Source organism: Trachypithecus francoisi, unplaced genomic scaffold (genome assembly GCF_009764315.1).
Source record: "Trachypithecus francoisi isolate TF-2019V2 unplaced genomic scaffold, Tfra_2.0 Lachesis_group1, whole genome shotgun sequence".
Taxonomy (NCBI): Eukaryota; Metazoa; Chordata; class Mammalia; order Primates; family Cercopithecidae; genus Trachypithecus; species Trachypithecus francoisi.
The window spans coordinates 148,395,979-148,417,162 of NW_022681454.1; the positions used below are offsets into that span (position 1 = coordinate 148,395,979).

Sequence of the window (21,184 nt, forward strand, 5' to 3'; positions counted from 1 at the left end):
TCCTAATAGTGACACTGAAGAGTCTGGGCTGTAGAAAGTAGCCCCGGACTTCCTCTCACCTTCTGACATGCCATCTTGTGCCGTAAGTTGCCAGAGCGATGAATCTCAAACCCAGATCTGTCTGGTTCATTCCTCTAGTTGAGCCTTTCAGTGGCATCTGGCCACCTACAGGCCAGGATGGCACACATAATTTGTTATGTCCTGGCTTCTGTTACTCTCTGCCTCTCATTTAATCTCCAAAAATGCAAAGTTGCTTGGGGTTCCTAGCCACCCCGTCTCCTGGCAGTGTCCATCATGCTGTTTCATCCCTCTGCATCCCTCTGTGCCTTAGGCAGTCATTCTTCTTTCTGCCTGAAATGTTCCTCCCACTGGTTAAATGCCTGTCCTTCTACAGGCCTCATTTGAGACATCATTTGCCCTAGGAAACCTTCTCTGCCCTCTTTCATGCTCCCACCCCATGTTCAAGCATTAACCTGAGTATTCTATCACTCTTACACCAATCACCTTTTAATTTAATTACTTATATTTTTAGAGAGAGAGTCTAGCTATGTTGCACTGGAGTGCAGTGGCTATTCACAGGTGCGATCATGGCATGCTACAGCCTTGAACTCCTGGCTCAAGAGATCCTGCTCCCTCAGTCTCCCAAATAGCTGGGACTGCAGATATGTGCCACTGCATGTAGCCCAACCACTTTTTATTAAAATTGCATATACACTATCTTCTTCACAAACTCATTACAAGCTCCTCAAGATCGGAGGCCATTTGTAACTGATATTCCCATTGCCCAGAACAGACTGTGACATATAGTAGATGTTCAATAAAAAATTGAATTGAAAGGCAGTCAGAATGAAATACAAGTTTAAAAGACCTAGGCAACTTAGGAAACAGCTTTCAATGTACACTAATTTTAAAACATTGTATAATTTGTCACCAGCAAGATCTTTGGACTTGCATTAAATGATCTGGAAGAGTGTGTGTATGTGCTTAATTTTTATAGTAGTCTGTAAGAACAGTTTATAATCTAGTAGACTGTTGTTTTTATCTCTTGCCTTTGTGTCTTTGTTTTTATCTGAATGGAAGAGAAGACAGAAACAGTAAGAAACATTATTAGCCCACCAGACAATAAACTATTCAACTAGACTGCCATGTGAATTAAATTCCCTACACTAGTTATTTTTGATGGCACAGTTGTACTTTCTGAAGCTTCATGGACCTTGCTCTATTCATTTTCTCTCTGTTCCTTTCAAGCGTTGAATTTCAAAAGGTCTCTGCTCTTAGAGCCAGGAGAACAGAGGAGGTGGGTTAACAATTGGAAATGCACATTTCTGTCTTTGCTTCTAGTTAATTAATAGACCAGAATGACTTCTGTCTACCGTCAGCCTCTAAAAACAAGCTGTTTAAAACATTTTTAGGCTAAGAAAATGTCAGAGCTCAAATAGAGTAATAGTGATGGATGAGGAAAAGTCAGTGGGTTTAGTAACCTTTTTCATCTTGGAGAGGGGTAGGGATGGGAAAAAACAGAACCATCTAGATTGGTTAATTAAGTCAAATGTCTTCCCATGATAGTCAAAAATAGATAATATACTTGAGGTATGGTATCTTGTGTAGAGCTCCAAGTAGCCCAAATCTAAAGTCTAGAGCATCCATGCATGGATTTGACACGTGTACTATATTTGAGTCTCATTTCCTTGCTCTGCTCATCTCCATTCTTTTGCTCTGTGGCTTGTAGTAGACTAAATGACAGAGAAAAATTAAGTAAAGCCTTTGAGAGTTGAACAGTTGAGAAATGTTAGAGAACTCTGATTTTCTAAATATCTTAGTAAATTGATGTTTGTTAACATTTCAAAAAGTTCCGTGTCCCTTCCAAGGCTTACAGGTAGCTCTAGCCTTGATGGTAGAAGGTAAAGTGAACCAAAGGTATACTTCTTAAGTTAGAGTACTGAGGCATTAACTTGCACTTCTGTCAGACTCTAAAGTGGTTGAACATGGCTGGGTGCGGTGGCTCATGCCTATAATCCCAGCACTTTGGGAAGCCGAGGTGGGCAGATCACTTAAGGTCAGGAGTCTGAGACCAGCCTGGCCAATATGGTGAAACACCATCTCTACTAAAATACAAAAGTTAGCCAGGTGTGGTGGCACATGCCTGTAATCCCAGCTATTTGGGAGGCTGAGGCAGGAGCCTTGCTTAAACCCAGGAGGCGGAGGTTGCAGTGAGCCGAGATTGCACCATTGCACTCCAACCTGGGTGACTGAGCGAGACTCCATCTCAAAAAATAAAAATAAAAATAAAATGATTGAGCATGTTGAAATGTCAGCAACTCTCCTACTGTGTGCTTGATGGTAAGTTTGATTTTTGCTGTGGTTGAAATTAGTGTTCTTTGAAATAGTATTATTTAGATCATTACTCATAAGGCCTTTCCATAACTGTTTTATCCAAGATTTAGGCAAGCTTCTGGAGCTCAGGACTGGAGCTGACATTAAAAACCTTGTGTTAAGTGAATACGTATTATAAAGCTGTTATCTTAATGTGAAAAGAAGTGACTTGGTAGAGATTTCCCTGTGGAAATAGATGCATAAGGAACACTTAATACTGAAAGACACAGCTGTTAAGTCATGAACAAGGGCTGCATGGAAACTTTTGTGTTGTTATTTGATACATTAAGTGGAATTTGGCTTTAGACAGCTAAATCTTGCCCTTCAGTGTGTTGGAAAATATTGCATAGTAACTTGGTGTTTTCCACAATGCCACCTTATTTTAGCATTCCAAAGGATTTGGAAGTATGGGTTTTACACATAAGACTTTCTTAAAATAACTAGGCTCTAACTTTGGTAGCATAAATAATCACCTACTGATACATGCATGTATGTAAGACATGGAACAATATTAACTGGAATCAAAGCTAGTCTCCTGAGAGAGAAACACTTGTGTTTATCCTGAAGGGTAATCATTTGTAGCTGAGGTACAATTGTGTGATTTATGTAGAGCTTTCATTTTGAAAGCATTTGCACTTCCTGTTTAGAATTTGTCCCCATCTGAAATTTGGGCCAATTATCACTGGCTCACAGGGGCCATCATAAGGAATAAGGATAGGAGTATCTGATACTACTTAATGCACTTCTGTCAGACTCTAAAGTGGTTGAACATGGCTGGGTGCGGTGGCTCATGAAAGAAACATGCTATTTATTAATCTTATTTAGCCCCAGAAATTCTCACACTTATAAGTCAAATGGCTTTGAAATTAGCTTAAATTTAGCTCTATGAATTCGATATTTTTAACAGCATTGTTCATACTGTTGATTTTTATGTGTTTCTTTCTTTTTGGAATTGTGATACTTTACATTTAGGATCTGTATGTGATGAAGGCTAATGGTGCACACACACACACACACACACACAGGCACACACGTCTGTGTTTCTTAAAGTTTGTAGATTAACAAATATCTAGCTATGATCCGCAAAACGTTTAAGTTGCTATTTCTGATCTCAGCTGGTTTACTTAATTAATGAGTGTGGGCTTTATAAGGTGTTGATTAGTTTTTTTAAATGGTATTTTCAGCCTAACAAAGTAAATTTGTTTTATAATTTGGAAATATTTGCAAAGCATATTTTGCTTGCTTTCATTCTTTTACCTACTGAGATCCCTCCGGCCCCATTAATTGTGTTTTTTCTTCCTCTGAGCTGAATCCTTGAGACTGAGTCTAGAGAGCTGAGAAGAAGCCAGGTGTGGGAAATGAGGCAAGGTCGAGAGTATAAGACAGCTGGTAATCAGGAGTAGACCAGGCCTGGGGGAGCCACTGTGAGCAGCGTGAAATCGTGGCGTCCATGGCACTGGAACGTAAAAGTTGGTGTGTGGGTGGAACTGGCAGCAAGCAGAAATCAGAGACACAGAAATATTGGAGTTTGATGGGAGTGATATGAAAAGAGGGCACAAAAGGAAAAAATAAGGAAAAATCGAGGTCATATCAGAGATCAGTTTACAGAAACTGAAAGAACTATGACACCAGTGGAGTGACAAACTTGGGACTTGGGATAGAAGTTCTTTGCCATTTCAGTACAAATTGTGCTCTAGTCAAGAAGCTTCTTAGGCATTCCCTGCCAATATGGGAACCAGTCCCAAGGTTGGGCCACCAGAGCCCGCTAGTAAAAGCAGGTCATGGGTGTGTCTGCCTGGAAAGGAAAAGGAGGTACCCTGGGAAGGTCCTAAGGAGAGAGGTTAAGGACATGTGGCAACACAAGCATAATCAGCACTTTGCTGAACATTGTGTGTTTCATGACTCACATACGTTGGTTATAACACACCCATCTTCCAGGCAGTAAAACCAGTGGGTTAGGGCTGGGTCTTCAATGTATCTGCTCCATCTGAAGACAGTATAAGGGAACTACTTTAAGAGAGTAAAGATGCTTCAGTTTAAAAGCTGCTAAACAGTCTGTATAAAAATCTTAGTTCTCTTTTTAAGGTTTTTCATAGCAAAAAAGGAGGTCTGTAAAAGGAATGAATTGGAATAAATAATATAAATGAAGGTTAACTAATGAGAAAAATACAATTTATGGTTATGTAAATGAAGACTTTTGCTGTGTCTTACATATTTGCATGCACATATATAGTATATATAAAATATACATATGCATATGTATAAATTTATATTGCTTAGAAATTGCTGAGACTTAAGAGATCTCTAATTGTTAATTGTTTTTAACTCAATGGTTTGGTCTTTTTTGGACGTTAGTACACGATTACTTTGTCTACCTTTGTTTTTATTTGTATTATGAAATTAGATAAACTTACAGGAAAGAATAAATAACCTTAAACTCTCATTTGTATCTCTTTAGACTCACTTTTAATCATATATCTGCTTGGCAATGTATTTGCTTTTTAACTTACATTTTAATGATAGAAAATGAATTTACTTAGTGTTTTTTTTTTGATGGCTCTATTGTATGGTGATATAACATATTTTGATTGTAATTCTCTTATTCTTGACCATTTGAGTCAATAGTATTTTTTTCATTATTGGAAAATTGAACATGTTTTAAAAAGTTATTTTTGGATTATTTCCTTGGGGCATTTTCCCCAAAGTCAGATTAACAAGTCAAAGGGCAGGAACAATTTTATAGCTTCTATTACATATTGCCAGATTGTTTTCCAGAAAGATTGAGCTAATTTGCTACTCCGCTATCAATGTATAAAGCACAGCCCCAGTTTTAGATAGTTTAGACAGTCTGGGCACATATGAAAAGTATAATTACATTTTTACCCTGAGGTCCAGCTGTAAAGATAGTTCTCGTGAGTAAACTCGATATATGGACTTTGAAATTATAGAACTGATAAGGCATGTCTTTTGTTCTTCAGAATGTGGAGGCTTGAAGTTAGGGACTTTTGGGGCTGGACAATGTGTGGTGTGGAGGTAGAGGGTCCCTTTGGACCAGTGTGGTACTGTGATTGCATTCTATTGAGTTGTTGGCAAGGCCCAGAACAAAGGGATGGAGGAGAGCCAGGTCCCAGTGTTTCTGCTGCTAGGACGGTCACCAGGTGCAAGGAATCCTGAAGGGCTTGCTGGAGGTTGTAGGATAGTGGGTGTACTTTGGAGTCAGGCATGCAGCAAAGGAGAAGAGGATGTCTAGTGGCTGTCCTGTGGCCACTAGTCAGTGGGCCAGGTACTCCCTGGGTAGGGGCTAGCCAAAGGCCTTCCTTATTAAAAATGTCAACTCAAGGGTGTTGGAGTGATTTTTTGCCTTTGTGACACAGCATTATCAACTTTATAATGGAAGTCAATGGAGATTATAGATTCTGTGGAAATTCTTTTATTCTGTAAGGGTGGACTTGCCTGGTCTATAAAGATTTTTTTCCGTTTCTGACAAGGGAGAGACTTAGACATTTCCCTGAGAAATAAATTTCCCTCATTGCTCATGCATGCTGACATAGCATTATGCCTTTGCCAGCTTCCCCAGTGACTTGCAAAAATTCCATAATCTAAATACTCGTACAGAACATGTAACAGCACATCATAGAACTGGACCCGGAGGGTACTGCAAAAGACACATAGATTCCATGCAATTCAGAAAGGCAAAAAGGGACAAAGATAAAGTCATTGATAAATGTTTGGTTGTTTAAAAATTATCGTATGTGTATATTTTCAAAGGAGTAAATGGAATGAGTATTATACCAGAAATTCTAAGTCATAAAGTTAAATGGAAGTTGAGATAAAAAATCGTTTCAGTTTCCAGGTTGCAAAGTAGAAGTATCTGTTGGCAGAGAAAGTGAGAAACCTTCAAATGCTAGCAGTGGGAAAGGAGAGAAGCTGACCAGGGCTGTGAGGTGACCTGTTTAGGAATTTTTATTTAAATTGTTAATTGAGTTTTTTTGTGGTAAAGTATATATAACAAAATAGGCCACCTTAACCCATTTTGTTTTTTGTTTTGTTTGAGGCTGGAGTGCAATGGCGTGATCAAAGCTTACTGCAACCTCAACCTCCTGGGGCTCAAAAGATCCTTCTACCTCAGAGTCTCAAGGCATGCACCACCACACCCAGCTAATTTTTACAGTTATTTTGTAGAGACAGGGTCTCACTATTTTGCCCAGCCTGCTCTTGAAGTCCTAGGCTCCAGTGATCCTCCCATCTTGACCTCCCAAAGTGCTTACTTATCAGCTCTATTTCCAAAACTTTTTAATCCCTCCAAACTTTAGGGGTTTGTTTTGTAATTGGTTGTCTCAGAATTTTTAAGCTTAAAGAAACACAGCATTCAAACCCTTCATTTTTCAGTTTCAGTATATGCCACATGTTAGGGTTGATTCTACTAGTTGTATGTCTCTCGTTTATCAGTTTCCTTTAATCTTTTCTGTTGCTGCATGTTTGGTTGAAGAGGGCATCCATCCAAGTAGGGAAGGGAGGATATTGTTCTGCCAAGGGCATATGAGTAGCTGTGTTCCTCTGCTGAGATCTCCAGGGCAATTCTGTTTGTAGGAGAACATGAGTAGCATGGTTTCCTCGTGCTTATTTAATGTATTTTAAAATTAAAAAGCAATGTTATACATCTACAATCTAGAAAAAAATTTAAGAATTTGTCATGACTTTGAACATAAAAACGATTCTTTTTGCATATTTTTCACATACATCTTTGACATAATTGATTATTATGCATCTAACATCTACAAATAACTTGCTTTTTTCATCTATCACTTACAATTTCTCATTTTCCTCAATTATGTTCATAATAAATAATCCAAAGAATGCATGTAGCTTAATTTATATAACCATACTATTTTCTTTGATATTTAGATTGTTGAAATTTATAACTGTAAGTAAACATCTTCAGATATCTTCTTTCTATAGTTTAACTCCTTCATTTTAGTGTTTGAGAGGGAGACACACACACACACACAATGCTCACACGTATCTTGTTGTGGGCAGTGGCTCCTGCATTTTTGGTGAAGATTTGGTAAAATCAGTGGTGATGTGTTTTTGTAATTATGATAAACATCAGATAGATGACAAATGTTTGACTTGGTTACAGGTTGTGAAAATCTTGGAGAAGCACGACCCCTTGAAGAACACCCAGGCAAAATATGGGTCTATCCCTCCAGATGAGGCCAGTGCTGTGCAGAATTATGTAGAACACATGCTCTTCTTGTTGATTGAAGAGCAAGCCAAGGATGCTGCAATGGGGCCGATTCTGGAATTTGTGGTCTCTGAGAACATCATGGAGAAACTTTTCCTTTGGAGCTTGAGAAGGGAATTTACTGATGAGACTAAAATTGAGCAACTAAAGATGTATGAGATGTTGGTCACCCAGTCGCACCAGCCTCTACTGCACCACAAACCCATTCTGAAGCCTCTGATGATGTTGTTGAGCTCTTGTTCAGGAACAACCACCCCCACTGTGGAGGAGAAGCTGGTTGTCCTACTCAATCAGCTCTGTTCCATTCTTGCCAAAGATCCATCCATTTTAGAACTCTTCTTCCACACCAGTGAAGACCAAGGTGCTGCCAACTTCCTCATCTTCTCCCTTCTGATTCCCTTCATTCACCGAGAGGGGGCAGTAGGCCAGCAAGCTCGGGATGCATTGTTATTCATCATGTCTCTCTCTGCTGAGAACAGCATGGTGGCCCATCACATCGTGGAGAACACCTACTTTTGTCCAGTAAGTCTCTCTCCTTGGCGTGTTTTCCACTCACTCCCGTTTTTCTCTTCTGTTGCTAATGATGAATACTATCTTACTCCCTTTTTTCTCCCAGTAAGTTGTACTTGGCACCTCCTATGGAAAGATGTTTAGAGGAAATCGTTTGGCGGGAGCAGAGGAGTCTAAGTTGAGACGCTATTTGTCTGAGCAGCGTCAGCTCATCATAAGCCAACAGAGGAAGCTAGATGTGTTACCGTTTTTGGTTAATTTTTACTGCGTTAAGAATGATTTTAATTGTTCTAGGGGCATAGGAGCATATCCTGAGAGACTGGTAAAACCTGTGCTTTCTGATTCCTTAGCTCTTCAGGTTGATTTTGCTCCAAGGAATCATGGCATGTGATGAGACCTCCACTGCTGGTTTCACAAATTAATTTGTTTCTCAGCAAGAAAATGACCGCTAGTTTTAGTGTATTTTGTTGTCATAGGAACATGGGGTGGTGGAGTGGGAGTTCAACAGTCAGTGTGTAGGGACCACGCTGACAACACCAAATGCTGGCAAGATGTGGAGGAGTAGAAACTCTCATTCATTGCTGATGGGAATGCACAATGGTACAGCTACTTTGGAAGACAGTTTGGCAGTTTCTTACAAAACTAAACATACTCTTGCCTTGTGGTCCATCTATTGCACTCCTTGATATTTACCTAAATGAGCTGAAAACTTATGTCCACCCAAAAACCTGCACATGGGTGTTTATAGAAGCTTTATTTATAATTGCCAAAAACTTGGAAGCAAACAAGATGTCCTCTAGCAGGTGAATAGATAAATAAAGTGGGGGTATATGCAGATAATGGAATATTTTTCAGCTAAAAAGAAATGAGCTGGTAAGCCATGAATAGATATGGAAGAACCTTAAATGCTTATTACTAAGTGAAAGAAGCCAATCTGAAAAGGGTGCCTACTATATGATTCCAACTATATGACATTCTGGAAAAGGCAAAACTATGGAGACAATAAAAAGACTATTTTCTTCCCCTGAGCATTGGGGCAGGGTGAGGGATGAATAAGCAAAGCACAGAGGACTTTTATGGCAGTGAAATTACTTTGTATGATACTAGAATGGTGGGTACATGTCAATATACATTTGTCCAAACCCATAGAATGTAAAACACTGAGTGAGCACTCATGTAAACTATGTTTTCTGGGGTGACTCTACTGCATCACTGTGAGTTCATCGGTTGTAACAAATGTAGCCCTCTGGTAGGGGATATTGATAATCAGGGAGCCTGTGCGTGTGTTGGGGCAGTGGGTGTGTGGGATATCTCTGTACCTTCCTCTCCATTTTGTTGTGAACCTTAAACTGCTCTAAAGAAAACCTCTTAACGGCAGTTTTGAGAGGGAGCTATACGAGGTTTGGGTTTTAGCTGATTTGAATTGTTTAATTCAGTTGTGTAATTCTGCTGTTAAAGGAGAGCAGGTATTGTAACAAATCAAAATATTCAGATGGTTCACTTGATCAATATGCAAAAGGCAATTTAGAAAATACCATTTACAAGAGCAACATAATCATAAGGTATCTTGAAATAAATCTAACAAATACATGAAAGACCTTTATGGAGAAAATTATAAAGGGCATAAAAGATCTCAATAAATGGAAAGCTCTACAGCTTGTAGATACTGTACAGATGAGACATTCCTGCAAATTAATCTATAAAGTTGATGCAATTTGTGTTTTAAAAACTTTTTATTTTGAGAAAAAGTAAAATACAGAAAATTTAAAACACTAAGATGAACACTGTATGCACACCACCTAGATTCAAAGTTGTTAATATTTTGCCATTCTTTGGTATTTTATGCTTTTATTTGTTTTTGTTGTACCATTTGAAATTAAGTTACAGACGTTAGATACTTTAGTCTGTATCTCCTATGAATGGGGACATTCTCCCACATAACCACAATACTGTTATTATACCTAAGAACATTATACAATAATTCCTTAATATGATCTAGTATTCATTTCTCCCATTATGCCCCAAATTACTTTCATAGCTTTTTTCTCACCCTTTGTAGAGTCCAATAAAATATATACATCTAGCTATCAGGTCTCTTTAGTCTCTATTAATATAATAACAACCTGCCATTTTTCTTCCCCATGACATTGACTTTTTAAGAGACCAAGCTGTAAAACATCCCCACATTCTGAGTTTGATTGTTTCTTGTGTAGTTTGGCTTGTCCCTAACCCTGCATTTCCTACAAATTGGACTTAGATCTACATGCCCAGTTAAATTTAGGTTAAATATTTTTGGCAAGGATACTTTACAAGTGATGCTATATACTTATTCCATTACAGCAAGGAGCCTGTGTTAAGTTATTCCACTGTTGGTGATACAATGAGACCCCAGTTAGTACTTATTAGAGTAGTAAGTATTAAGTGGTAACTGTATTGTCAAGAGTGTGGAAAAAAAACCAAGAACTTTTGAGAATATAGATTGGCATAGTAACTCAGGAAAGCAGTATGGCAATGTTTGGTAAAACTGAATATTTGCATACCGTGTGATCCTGCAACTTCCCTTCTAGATATCTGGCCTGGAGAAATCTGGCACTTATTTACAAGGATACATATACAAAGATGTTCAATAAAACAGTGATTTGAACAACAGAAAAATAGAAGTACGTGAAGTGAAAGATAAACTGATTTATTCATACTTCATACATCAGTGGAATACTTTTCAGCATTCAAAGTGTATGAATCGTGTATTGTCATGTAACTATATGTATGAACAGCAGTAAATCAAAAAACATGTTGAGTTATTTATTTATTTATTGAAACAGAGTCTCGCTCTGTCACCCAGGCTGGAGTGTGGTGGCGTGATCTCTGCTCACTGCAACCCTTCCTCCCAGGTTCAAGTGATTCTAATGCCTCAGTCTCCCGAATAGCTGGGACTACAGGTGTGTGCCACCATGCCCGGGTAATATTTTGTATTTTTAGTAGAGACAGAGTTTCACCATGTTGACCAGGCTGGTCTCGAACTCCTAACCTCAAGTGATCTGCCCGCCCGGACTCCCAAAATGCTAGGATTACAGGCATGAGCCACTGTGCCGCCTAGAGTTTACATAAAATGTTAAAACACAAAATCTTAGTGTATGCTGTTTTTTGGATACATATGTATACAGTAAAATTATAAAACAACCGCAAGGATAATAATATATGCGAAGTTCAAGACTGTGACTTTCTGGGGGTGAAGGAAGGAGAAGGGATGGTAATGAGATTGGAGTGGGGTGTAGTTCTCTTTCTAATTTTTATTGTTTGAAAAAATCAGAGTGTTATAAAGAAATTTTTGCAGAATATTAAAATCTGTTAAGTCTTGGTGATGGGTTTCTATTATGCTTTGTGTATTTTTGATATTTCATAATTTAAAAATTTAAATATATTATGACAAGAATAGACCATTTTTAATGTTTAAATTTCTGTTTAACTGTGTCATAAGCAGATTTTAGTTGAGTGTTGCTTTTATAAAAATGTATTTTAAAACACTGTACAGATCATTAAAGTTGGAGGGAAAACAACATCTCCAGCTGACCTTGTTTGCTACAATGGAACACGAGCTTCATTGTGTTAAGTTGCCCCTTAGGATAGATCCCATAATCTCATTTGTACCCAGTTTTCTATAATTACATCTGACAACGTAATTAAAAAAAAAAGGCCTCTTTATGTTGAAGATAAAAGCATACTCTATTAACCATCCAGCTAAGGACCACAGTTGACAAAAAGGTTTCTCTAATTAGCATGATTGTCAAAGTGTGTTAACATCAGGCTGTTGGAAGAGTAATGACTCTTTCAGGAAATTGGACCACTTTTGTAAACCTTTACTGTTATAGTTGATAGGAAGAGCTTGCTGGTTCTGCTGCCTGATAACTCAAGATGTGCTTTCCCAGGAAAAGAAGGAGAATGAAGATACTCTAGGGAACAATTTGGTGCCAACAAAAGGGGACTAAATGACCCTGTCACTTTTTTTTTAAAAAAACCAAATATTGACAGTTAAGCCCATGCCACTATTATATACTGGCAAATGTAGAAAACAGTGTATACATAAATCAAGTAATGCAAATTAAAGCAAGCGACCTTTAGGTACACAGCCGCAGGTAGAATGTTATTTATCCCATATCCAAAATTTATGAGGCTTTTTATTTTGGCAAGTTGTATCAAATAGTCCCTACCAGGTGTTACGCTGCGAGCTTCAGACTAAAGCCATCTGCCAAAAATCTTTGTGTTTGCTAAAATTAACCAGATATCATTAGATGTTTGAAGTTAAACATTACTTGTTCACTGCTCTGTACATGTCTTCTTTCTTTTTTTCTTTTTGTTTTGTATGTCATCTTTCTTTCCTTCATTGGAAACATTTCTATGTGTAAAACATTATGCAAATCAAATTATGTGTAAAACATTATGCAAATCTTGGTACATGCATTATTTTCTTTAATCCTGGCAACAACTCAGTGAAGAAACGGAAATTTAGAGAACTTTAATAACTGCCTGTCAGTGGCAGACTCTGTTTCAAAACCACGTTTGTCTGATATTAAAATCCTTGGTCTCAGCAACTGTGTTGCTATACTGCTACCAGGGAAGTTGTTTGCTTTTTTGTCTGTTGTTATCCTTGTGGTTTTACATGTGATTTGTTTCTTTTAAAGAGATTCTTGAGGGAAAATAAGTGAAAAATAAGTGCACATAAGTGAAAAATAAGTGAAAAATGGGTTAATGCGTAATGTGTTGGGAATAAATAGAATATTTTGCAATTTTTTTTTGTGTGTGTGTGAATGGGAATCCAAGGATCAATAAAAGTCTAAAATACTGGATGGGAATTTTATTTTTAATGAGCTGTTGAATACATCTATATTTAAACTTTTATAATTTAATTCTAAGTTAAAAAATGAAATTTAAAAGTAAATCGAATGTTCTATTCATCTCTTAACCTAGAAAAGTTAGCTACAGACCTGTTGGTATCTTTCCTTTTCCTTGTCCTGTTCCCACAGCACTCTGTATCCCCTTAAGTAGTAATTATCTTTCTTGCATTTATTGGTTTATCAGCCATATTCTCCATCTCTCCTGGTCTGACTTGTTCACTAATCTTTCCCCAGGACCAATCTTGCGTATGTCTGGCCCACAGTCTGTGTTCTAGAAATATGTGCAGTCTGGGTGAATGAATCTGAACTCTGAGCATAGCCTAGGAAGGGAGGATATAAATACCATAAAGATTTAGAATCTTGTTCCTAAGACTGTATAAGACTCTTTGTTCTGCAGAATATTTTCTCCTCTGTTTCTTTGCCATTCTGAAGGAGGTAGCAGAGAAACTTTTTGTAGTGGCAGGACCATGATAGGACTTCCTGTTCAGCTGTCACTTCTGTACGGACAACGTCCTTCTGTCTTCTGGGAGTATCCTTGTGCATAGAGTGTGTCCTTCTGTACAGGGACCGTCCTTCTGGATGGGCAGGCTTCTGTTCACATCTCAGCCATGCCCTTTCAGAATACTCATTTTAAAAAGTGAATATTACGTATGTGTTATTTTTAATTACCGTCACTGATGTATGTAATTTGAAAATTAATGTTGCTGTAATTATGTTGATATACTGAATAGTTATTCCCAGCTTTTTAGTCAGACAAATTAAGCCTGTCTTTATGAATTCATCTTCAAAGCCTCAAAGTGGTTAAGAAATCAGGAGTATGCAGAATTAAAGCCTTTGTTCTGTGGTTAATTTAGCATGAGTTAGCAAATGTAATTGATTTAAAAAAATGTGGCATCAAGATTAGATTTCTCTTCGAGGAGAACTTTTGGTTTCTGTTCTCTTTTGCCGGAGATTTCTGATTTCTAAGAAGCAACTCATTTGGGTCACATTCAAAACTGGAATGAAAGTGTTTGTATGGGTATGTTCACTTTGAACAGGGGACATTCTCCTTTGGGACCACAGATGCCCTGATTTTTTAAAAAGAGATAAATGTACTGTCCTGTTTACGGTTGTATTTTCTTAACGTAGTGCCTGGCCTGAAGTAAGTGTTTGGTATTTCTTTTTTTAAGGAGTGAGTAAATGAATGAATGATTAAAGGTTGCCAGGAACCAGGAAATAGAACAGAGAAATGTATATAATTTTTTGATTTCTCTAGTACTGAAATGGTTCACCTATTTGTCTCCCTGTCCTTTATACTCCACTGGGGGCTCCTATACCATCTCCCCCACCCCTCCTAGACCCTCCCATGACTTCATATGGTCTCTCCATGTTAAGACCTCCCCGACCTGTACTCTGTTGTTGAGTTGCGTATGTTATTCATGGGAAGGACTCCTAGCATCTGAAACTCAACATACCTGACTGGACAAATCATCCATACCTCCAGTGTGGACTGGAATGAACAAATCAGATCAGGAGAGATGGAGAAGGTAGGCAATACACTAATACATGCAAGAAAGATGATTGCTACACAAAGGCATACAGGAGTGCTGTGGGAACAGGACAGGGGGAAAAGGGAGGCAACAATAGGTCTACAGATAATTTTTTTCCAAGTTTAACATACCTAAGCCCACCCCTCCTTCTGACTTCCTGTTTGTGATTCCAGGCACTGTGGATTATTTTGTCATATCTCATCTGTCTAAATCTCCTTTTCCTTCTCTCTCTGGTTCATATGGCTTGAGGTCTCATCTACATGTTGACGGCTCCGTCTCTAGCCCACAGCTCTCTTTTAAGCATCAGCCCCACATATCTGAATACTGGGCTCTCCATTTGGATGCCTCACATGCTCCTCATGTTGTCGTATAAAACCCTGCAGGATCTGATTCCCGTTCACCTTGCCAGCCTCTTTCTACCTGTAATTCTGCACTCTAACAATACTGCGCTTCTCTTAGTTCCTGGAGAATACCGTCTTTGCTTTCTCCTTTGAGCTTTTGTATATGCTGTTTTCTCTGCTTGGAATATTCTTCCCCCTACTCTTTTTCTGGCTAACTCCTACTTACTCTTCATCAGCTTAGACATCACTTCTTCTGAGAATATTTCCTGCTGCCAACCCTCCAAATCTGAGTTAAGTCTTTTGTACACCCACAGCACTATACATTTTCTATTATGTATTCTGAGCATTTCTAACACTGTTTTAATTGCCCGTTAATCTCTCATTAGACAGTGAGATCAATGAGTATGTCACTGTTTCTTTTCTGGGCCTGCCTCATTATATTTTCTTGAATGTTTCCATCTCATTCGAGGCCATTGTCACCTCAGGGTTTGTGCTAGAGCAAAGACTTTTGTAGCTGGCCTTTTTTTTTTTTCTTTTAAGGCACTCCAGCTCTGTCGGCCAGGCTGGAGTGCAGTGGTCCAATCTCAGCTCACTGCAACCTCCGCCTCCCAGGTACAAGTGATTCTCTCTTACCTCAGTCTCCCGAGTAGCTGAGACTACAGACTCATGCCACCATGCCCAGCTACATTTGTATTTTTAGTAAAAACTGGGTTTCGCCTTGTTGGTCGGACTGGTCTCAAACTCCTGGTTCAAGTGATCCACCCACCTCAGCCCTGCAAAGTGCTGGGATTACAGGCATGAGCCACCACCCCTGGCCCCATAGCTGACTCCTTTGCATTCATTCTGTGCTGTATCTGGCCATCCTATACATATCTAGCAAGTCAGGATCTCCAAGTTGCTGCTTAGTTCAGTATCACTTCCCAGCTGGGAGGCCTCCAGTACTATGAAATTCATTGCTTCCCTGGTTTGATATTCCACAAAGTAAAATCAACAAGCACTCAGCATTAAGTGTGTTGTCTTCTTACATTTCTGTGTCTATTAAAGGCATCACCATTTTCTTGGTGACCAAGTTGGGTAAGTTGACAGTTTTGAGTTATCCCACTTACCAAGCCCAAAGGCTGTCAGTTTAAATTAAGGAACAGAACACTAAGGGAGGAAGCAAGCCCTAAGAGTATTGGATTAATGCCAGACCGATAGATGTCATGGTTAGATCACCCTCATATCCACCTTCCATGTGATACTCAAATTTTATTTCCTCCTCTCTTTTCCTAGTGCTGATGCCTCCAATGTAGACTCACTTTATCTCTGCTTGAATCTTGTCGTTACATCTAACTAGCTGATTGCTGTCCCCCAATTCTTGCTCCTTGCTATTATTTGTGAAGATCAAATGAGAAAATATATGTGGAAGTGCTTTCTAAACTACAAACGTGCAGCTGTCAGTCATGACCTCAAGCATGCAAGGAATTGCATGGAATCTTTCTCATAAAGCTCATGGTTCCAGTGTATGTGACTTTCTGTCCTGGACCACCTCAAAACGGGGTTCTCTAGGCTGGGGTATGTGCCTTCTCTGTATTTGCCCTTGATGTATTGTACTGTAGGATGTTGTTTATGAATTGGCTCCTCTCCTGAACTTCTTGAGGCCAGAATAATGTTTCATTCATCTTTGTGTGTACTTCCCCTGCACCAAGGCCAGCATAGTGCCTGGCACATGAGAGATGAACAACCCATACCAACTATGTGTATATTAGCCAGATAGTTCTGGTATTGCTGTCCTACCAGAGTTGTTCTTCCCTACTGTCTCCACCTGTTTGCATCGTTTTTAGCTGGCTGATGGGCTCTTATACCTGGAACCAGCAGCATTGGCATCACCTGTGAGCTGTTAATTGCAGGTTGAGAACTTTGGAAAAGCATTTATTTTGTTTTTATTTCTGAATACAGGTACTTGCAACTGGGCTCAGTGGTCTCTACTCTTCCCTGCCTACAAAGCTAGAAGAGAAAGGCGAGGAATGGCACTGCCTTCTGAAAGATGATTGGCTTCTACTTCCTTCTCTTGTCCAGTTCATGAACTCCCTGGAGTTTTGCAATGCAGTCATACAGGTACCAGAGCACGATAAAGGATCCCTTTGCTATAGCTTCATTCAGAGCACAAGCATTGCAAAGGATTAATTTAAAAGCATTCACTTTTTAAAATGTTAATAAATGTTTATGGAATATTGGTGCTTTACTTTAAGCCAAGGGAATGTCCTTGAATGAGTGAAAATGTTAGTTTGTAGGTTTCTGTAAGTTTTAACTGAGAAAAAGAAATGAGTAGATTTTCTTTATCTTCTTTATAAAAAGTGTTAATTCTGTTTTGATTATCTACTTAGCCATCAAAAAATAAGTTCAATGCCTGACTCATTAAATAGATATTTTTAGGTTTCTAAGTACTCCAGATTATACTACTTTTACTTCAAGGTCTTCTTGGGAATTTATAAAGGAGAACACTTTATTTTGCTTAATGGTGCATACTACATAAAGAATAGTTTTTGTGTGTACTTCCCCTGTGTTATCTCAATTGAATTTAGAAGAAGTTAAGCATTTTCATTGAAACACAAATTAAATTTGCTTTGAAATTGGCCTGTTTGGGGGGAAAAAAAACAACCACTGAACTCCTGTGTATTTGGCTTCTTGATTAGATTTTTACCTTTAGATTTCTTGTTACTGTTTTCAATAAAAATCAGATTTTATATATATTTAAAGATGTGTATATATTAAAGTTTTCATTAAAATGTTTTGTTCCATATAGCATAAATATTACCTTAATATTAGATTTATTAAGAAATCAAGTTTTCTTTATAGTGATTGTGGGATGAAAAATGTTAGTTATAATCTGTTTATCTACCAAATAAAGAAATAGCCTCTGGAAGAAAATACAAGTAAATTATCTTAGTTCCATCTCATTTTTATTGCTAAGTCAAAGGAAGTTTTATTTATATATATAAAAAAATGGATTACATCTTATTTTTTCCTTTAATATTGAGTCTATCAACATTTTCTTGCAGTTTGTGGAAATAAAAAAGATGGAACTACTATTAGTTCTTCCCCAAAAATATATACACACAGAGAGATTATCAGTAATTTAAAGATCTAGCCTCACTTTCCTAGAAATTGCTTTTTACTTTGTTGTTTGACTTTCTTCCTCTTTTTCATTGTCTTCTTTTTTAAGAAAGAGAAATAAAGCTAATAGGCCTGGTAAGAACAGGGAAATTATATATTTCATACTGTATTTTGACATTGAAACCATATACTTTTAAGATTTTTTGTTTGGGGAAGACTACTGAAAAGGTTACTTATAAAAGATATTAGTAGAGGGTTATCCACACTAAATATATTTTGGAAATCAAATGTGAGAAGTATTGTACCTCTGATAATGTTTTCTGCTTTCAAATATTATCTATTTTTCTGAAAATATTTTAAAATGCCTTTCTCTTTAATATAAGTGACTATCAGGAAATACATATTTAAAATGAGAAAATGTTTTCTGCTAGCAAAATAAATGTATTTAATTGTTCGTTTTGACAGTTATGCTTAGTTTTTAAAATTAGTTACAGGTTGAGATGTGATTTAGAAGAAAGTAAGGGGCAAAAATTAAACTTTCCAGTTTGTAAACTTTAATTTGTGAATCCTTATACATACTCAGTCTGTTTATTGTGTTTTTTCCAAACACACAGTTTAAAATTACCAATATTATGTTTGCAAGTTCAACTTCTGTGAATTTTAACCAAGCTATTTATGCCGAAATAAGCTATTTGAAGGGCTTACATGACAGTATGAGGTCTGATTTGTTCTTTAATCACAGAATAAATGGCCAAAATTTGGATTTCCTTTTTGAGTTCAGGATGTACACAGAATTGTTTTATTTTAAGAACTGAAGATTGAACTCTTTGCCTTTTTCTTGACTGTCTGCGTCTCTCTTAGGTGGCTCACCCCTTGATTCGAAATCAGCTTGTCAATTATATTTACAATGGATTTTTGGTACCAGTCTTGGCTCCTGCTCTCCATAAGGTCAGTGATTGGCTCATGTAATCTTCTGTCTCTATAATATAAGTGATGGACACTGAGGAGGGTAAACATAGTGTAACTGATTTGATGGTGACTTTAGCCTTATTTTTCTTCTCATTCTATCTCTATTTCTTAGCAATATCAAACACAGGTCTTAAAATGGCCACAGCTTAAACTGATGGGTTCTGTCTGGTGTCATAGAATACAGTATTGTGAGTGTTAAGTAGGATATTCAGTCCAAAGGAACATTGGCAGATAGACTCCGACTCTGTGCCTGCTTCGCTTTGTGGGTGGTGGCTACTTGGAACTGTCAAGCTGTCCTCCAAGGCTAAGTCTGTCATAGAGAATGCAAGGTATGCTGTGGGCATGGAGAGGAGCAGTAGTAGCACAAGTGCCATAGATTTGCCATCTACTTAATAGAACATAATTCTTTATTGTAACAGTTTTGTGACAGCAAAAATTAAAGTGAAGCCAAGTTAAGGTCCCATCAAAGGCTGGCTGTCTCATTAGCACCACTCTGAATTTCTTATGGCTGTCTGATTTTGTATGATAAATCAACTGATATCTTTTCCATTGTGAGCTGTCAGGCGACACCCCTGGGCCTAGAATTCTGATTTTTCATTTTTCCTTCACTAAATAAAGAGACTTGTGCAGTATTTAGTTCAGGGGATCTTTGTCAAGATTTTGGAATCACACCTCTGGCAGGGACAGAAGCAAAGAGCAACTTGATCATATGTTGTTTTGATGGAATGCCCACCATTCTGCATCCTGAATTTCAATTTCTACAGGCTTTTATTTTACAGAAGCCAAAAATACTTGATTATGGTAACGTTGAAACCTTGCCATCCAAGCTGATGGGGTTTCTGGTTTAGAGCAGATCTTGACAGAAGATGTTCATCTCTTACTATTTAGTGCCTCTCCAGCATAGTGGCCATGTTTTCCAAGCCAAACAGAGTACTTGGTTTGACTTAGATTTTTATGTTATTTCTAGGTTCAAGAGGTCATCTTTGATGTGGTTTAAACATAAAAATACTGAGGTTTCCATGTTATTTTAGTAGTTTATGGGCACAAAGGAACCAAGTCTGTGAAATTAGATCTCTCTTGGAAAATAAGGGATTAACTTTGGAAAATACAGAACTTGTATTTGTTTCTAGGCTAACTTTGTGTTTGTCAGTATTCCATTGTTCCGGGGGTGGAATGGGTATCTTGCATTGAAGACCTCTAAACCTCTGCACGGAAGAATTTTCCTCTTTGGAGGAACACAAGAGTGCTATAGAAATTCTCTGGCAGTAATTATCCATATATATACTCTCACACATTTAGACTTCTTTCTTCATTCGTTTCCATCCTTTTCCTCATTGACCTATTGACATAAAATAATTTCCTGTCATTATTATAATAGTGACAATTATTATAATTACTATTTGTTCAGGAAATTTTATGTTATTATAATTAGCACACTTTAGTGTTACAAATATTAATGATAGCTCTTTATCCATAATTGAGGATGAAAACCACCTCAGAGAGCTGTTACGAGGATCTTACTGGTCACCCCACAATTCTTCTTCATAGCACTTAGCACAAGTAGAGTTAAATCATTACGTGTGCTATTACTTGCTTAATGTCTTCTCCACAGTGGCATGCACACTTCCGTGTATGGCATATTATCACATGTGTTTTGTTCACTGGGATATCTCCAGTGCTGAACACAGTACCTTAGACTTAGGAGGCTGACGAAACAACACACCAATGGAATGCTTGTTAAAGTGCCAACAGAGTGCTGGCACTTAGTACCTTCCCAGACAGTGGTTTGTAAGAGAATAATAGCTGACATTTGATCTAGCACTTTACATGTATTATGTAATATCCTCAGTTGTGCCCATAATTAAAATGAGAGTTTTAAAACCATAAAGTTAATACATGCTTATTGTAAAAATAAAAAAGTCAATGCTGAATATGTAAAATGAAAAGCGAATGTTACTGTATTAGGTTTGAATTTCCAACCCCTAATTAAGATTCCTTAACTTGTATCCATTGCAGACAATTTCTCTAAGGGCTGTATAGCAACTAGGGAGAACAAAGACGGATTTTTTCCTTCTTAATTAATTTTTCTCCCTGTTCTCCGTCTGTTTTTTGTTTTTTGCTTTTTTATCATTTACAATGAACAGGGTTGGGGAGGGAGCAGGCCAGGGAAGGTGAATAGCCTCTCCTGTGGCTCTTGGCTCCCTATGTGGTTGATGAAGAAAGGAGCCA

At 37.8% G+C, this 21,184-nt stretch overlaps 1 protein-coding gene across 2 annotated transcripts in view; it reads left to right on the forward strand.

The window, feature by feature from the left end:
* Nucleotides 1-21,184, forward strand: part of FAM160A1 (family with sequence similarity 160 member A1) — a 270,817-nt gene that overhangs the window by 177,014 nt on the left and 72,619 nt on the right. For both annotated transcript variants that reach the window (XM_033215482.1, XM_033215483.1), the window contains 3 exons: nucleotides 7,514-8,140; nucleotides 16,829-16,987; nucleotides 18,848-18,934. In XM_033215482.1, coding sequence (XP_033071373.1) covers nucleotides 7,514-8,140; nucleotides 16,829-16,987; nucleotides 18,848-18,934 — 873 coding nt within the window. The remainder of the gene's footprint in view (nucleotides 1-7,513; nucleotides 8,141-16,828; nucleotides 16,988-18,847; nucleotides 18,935-21,184) is intronic.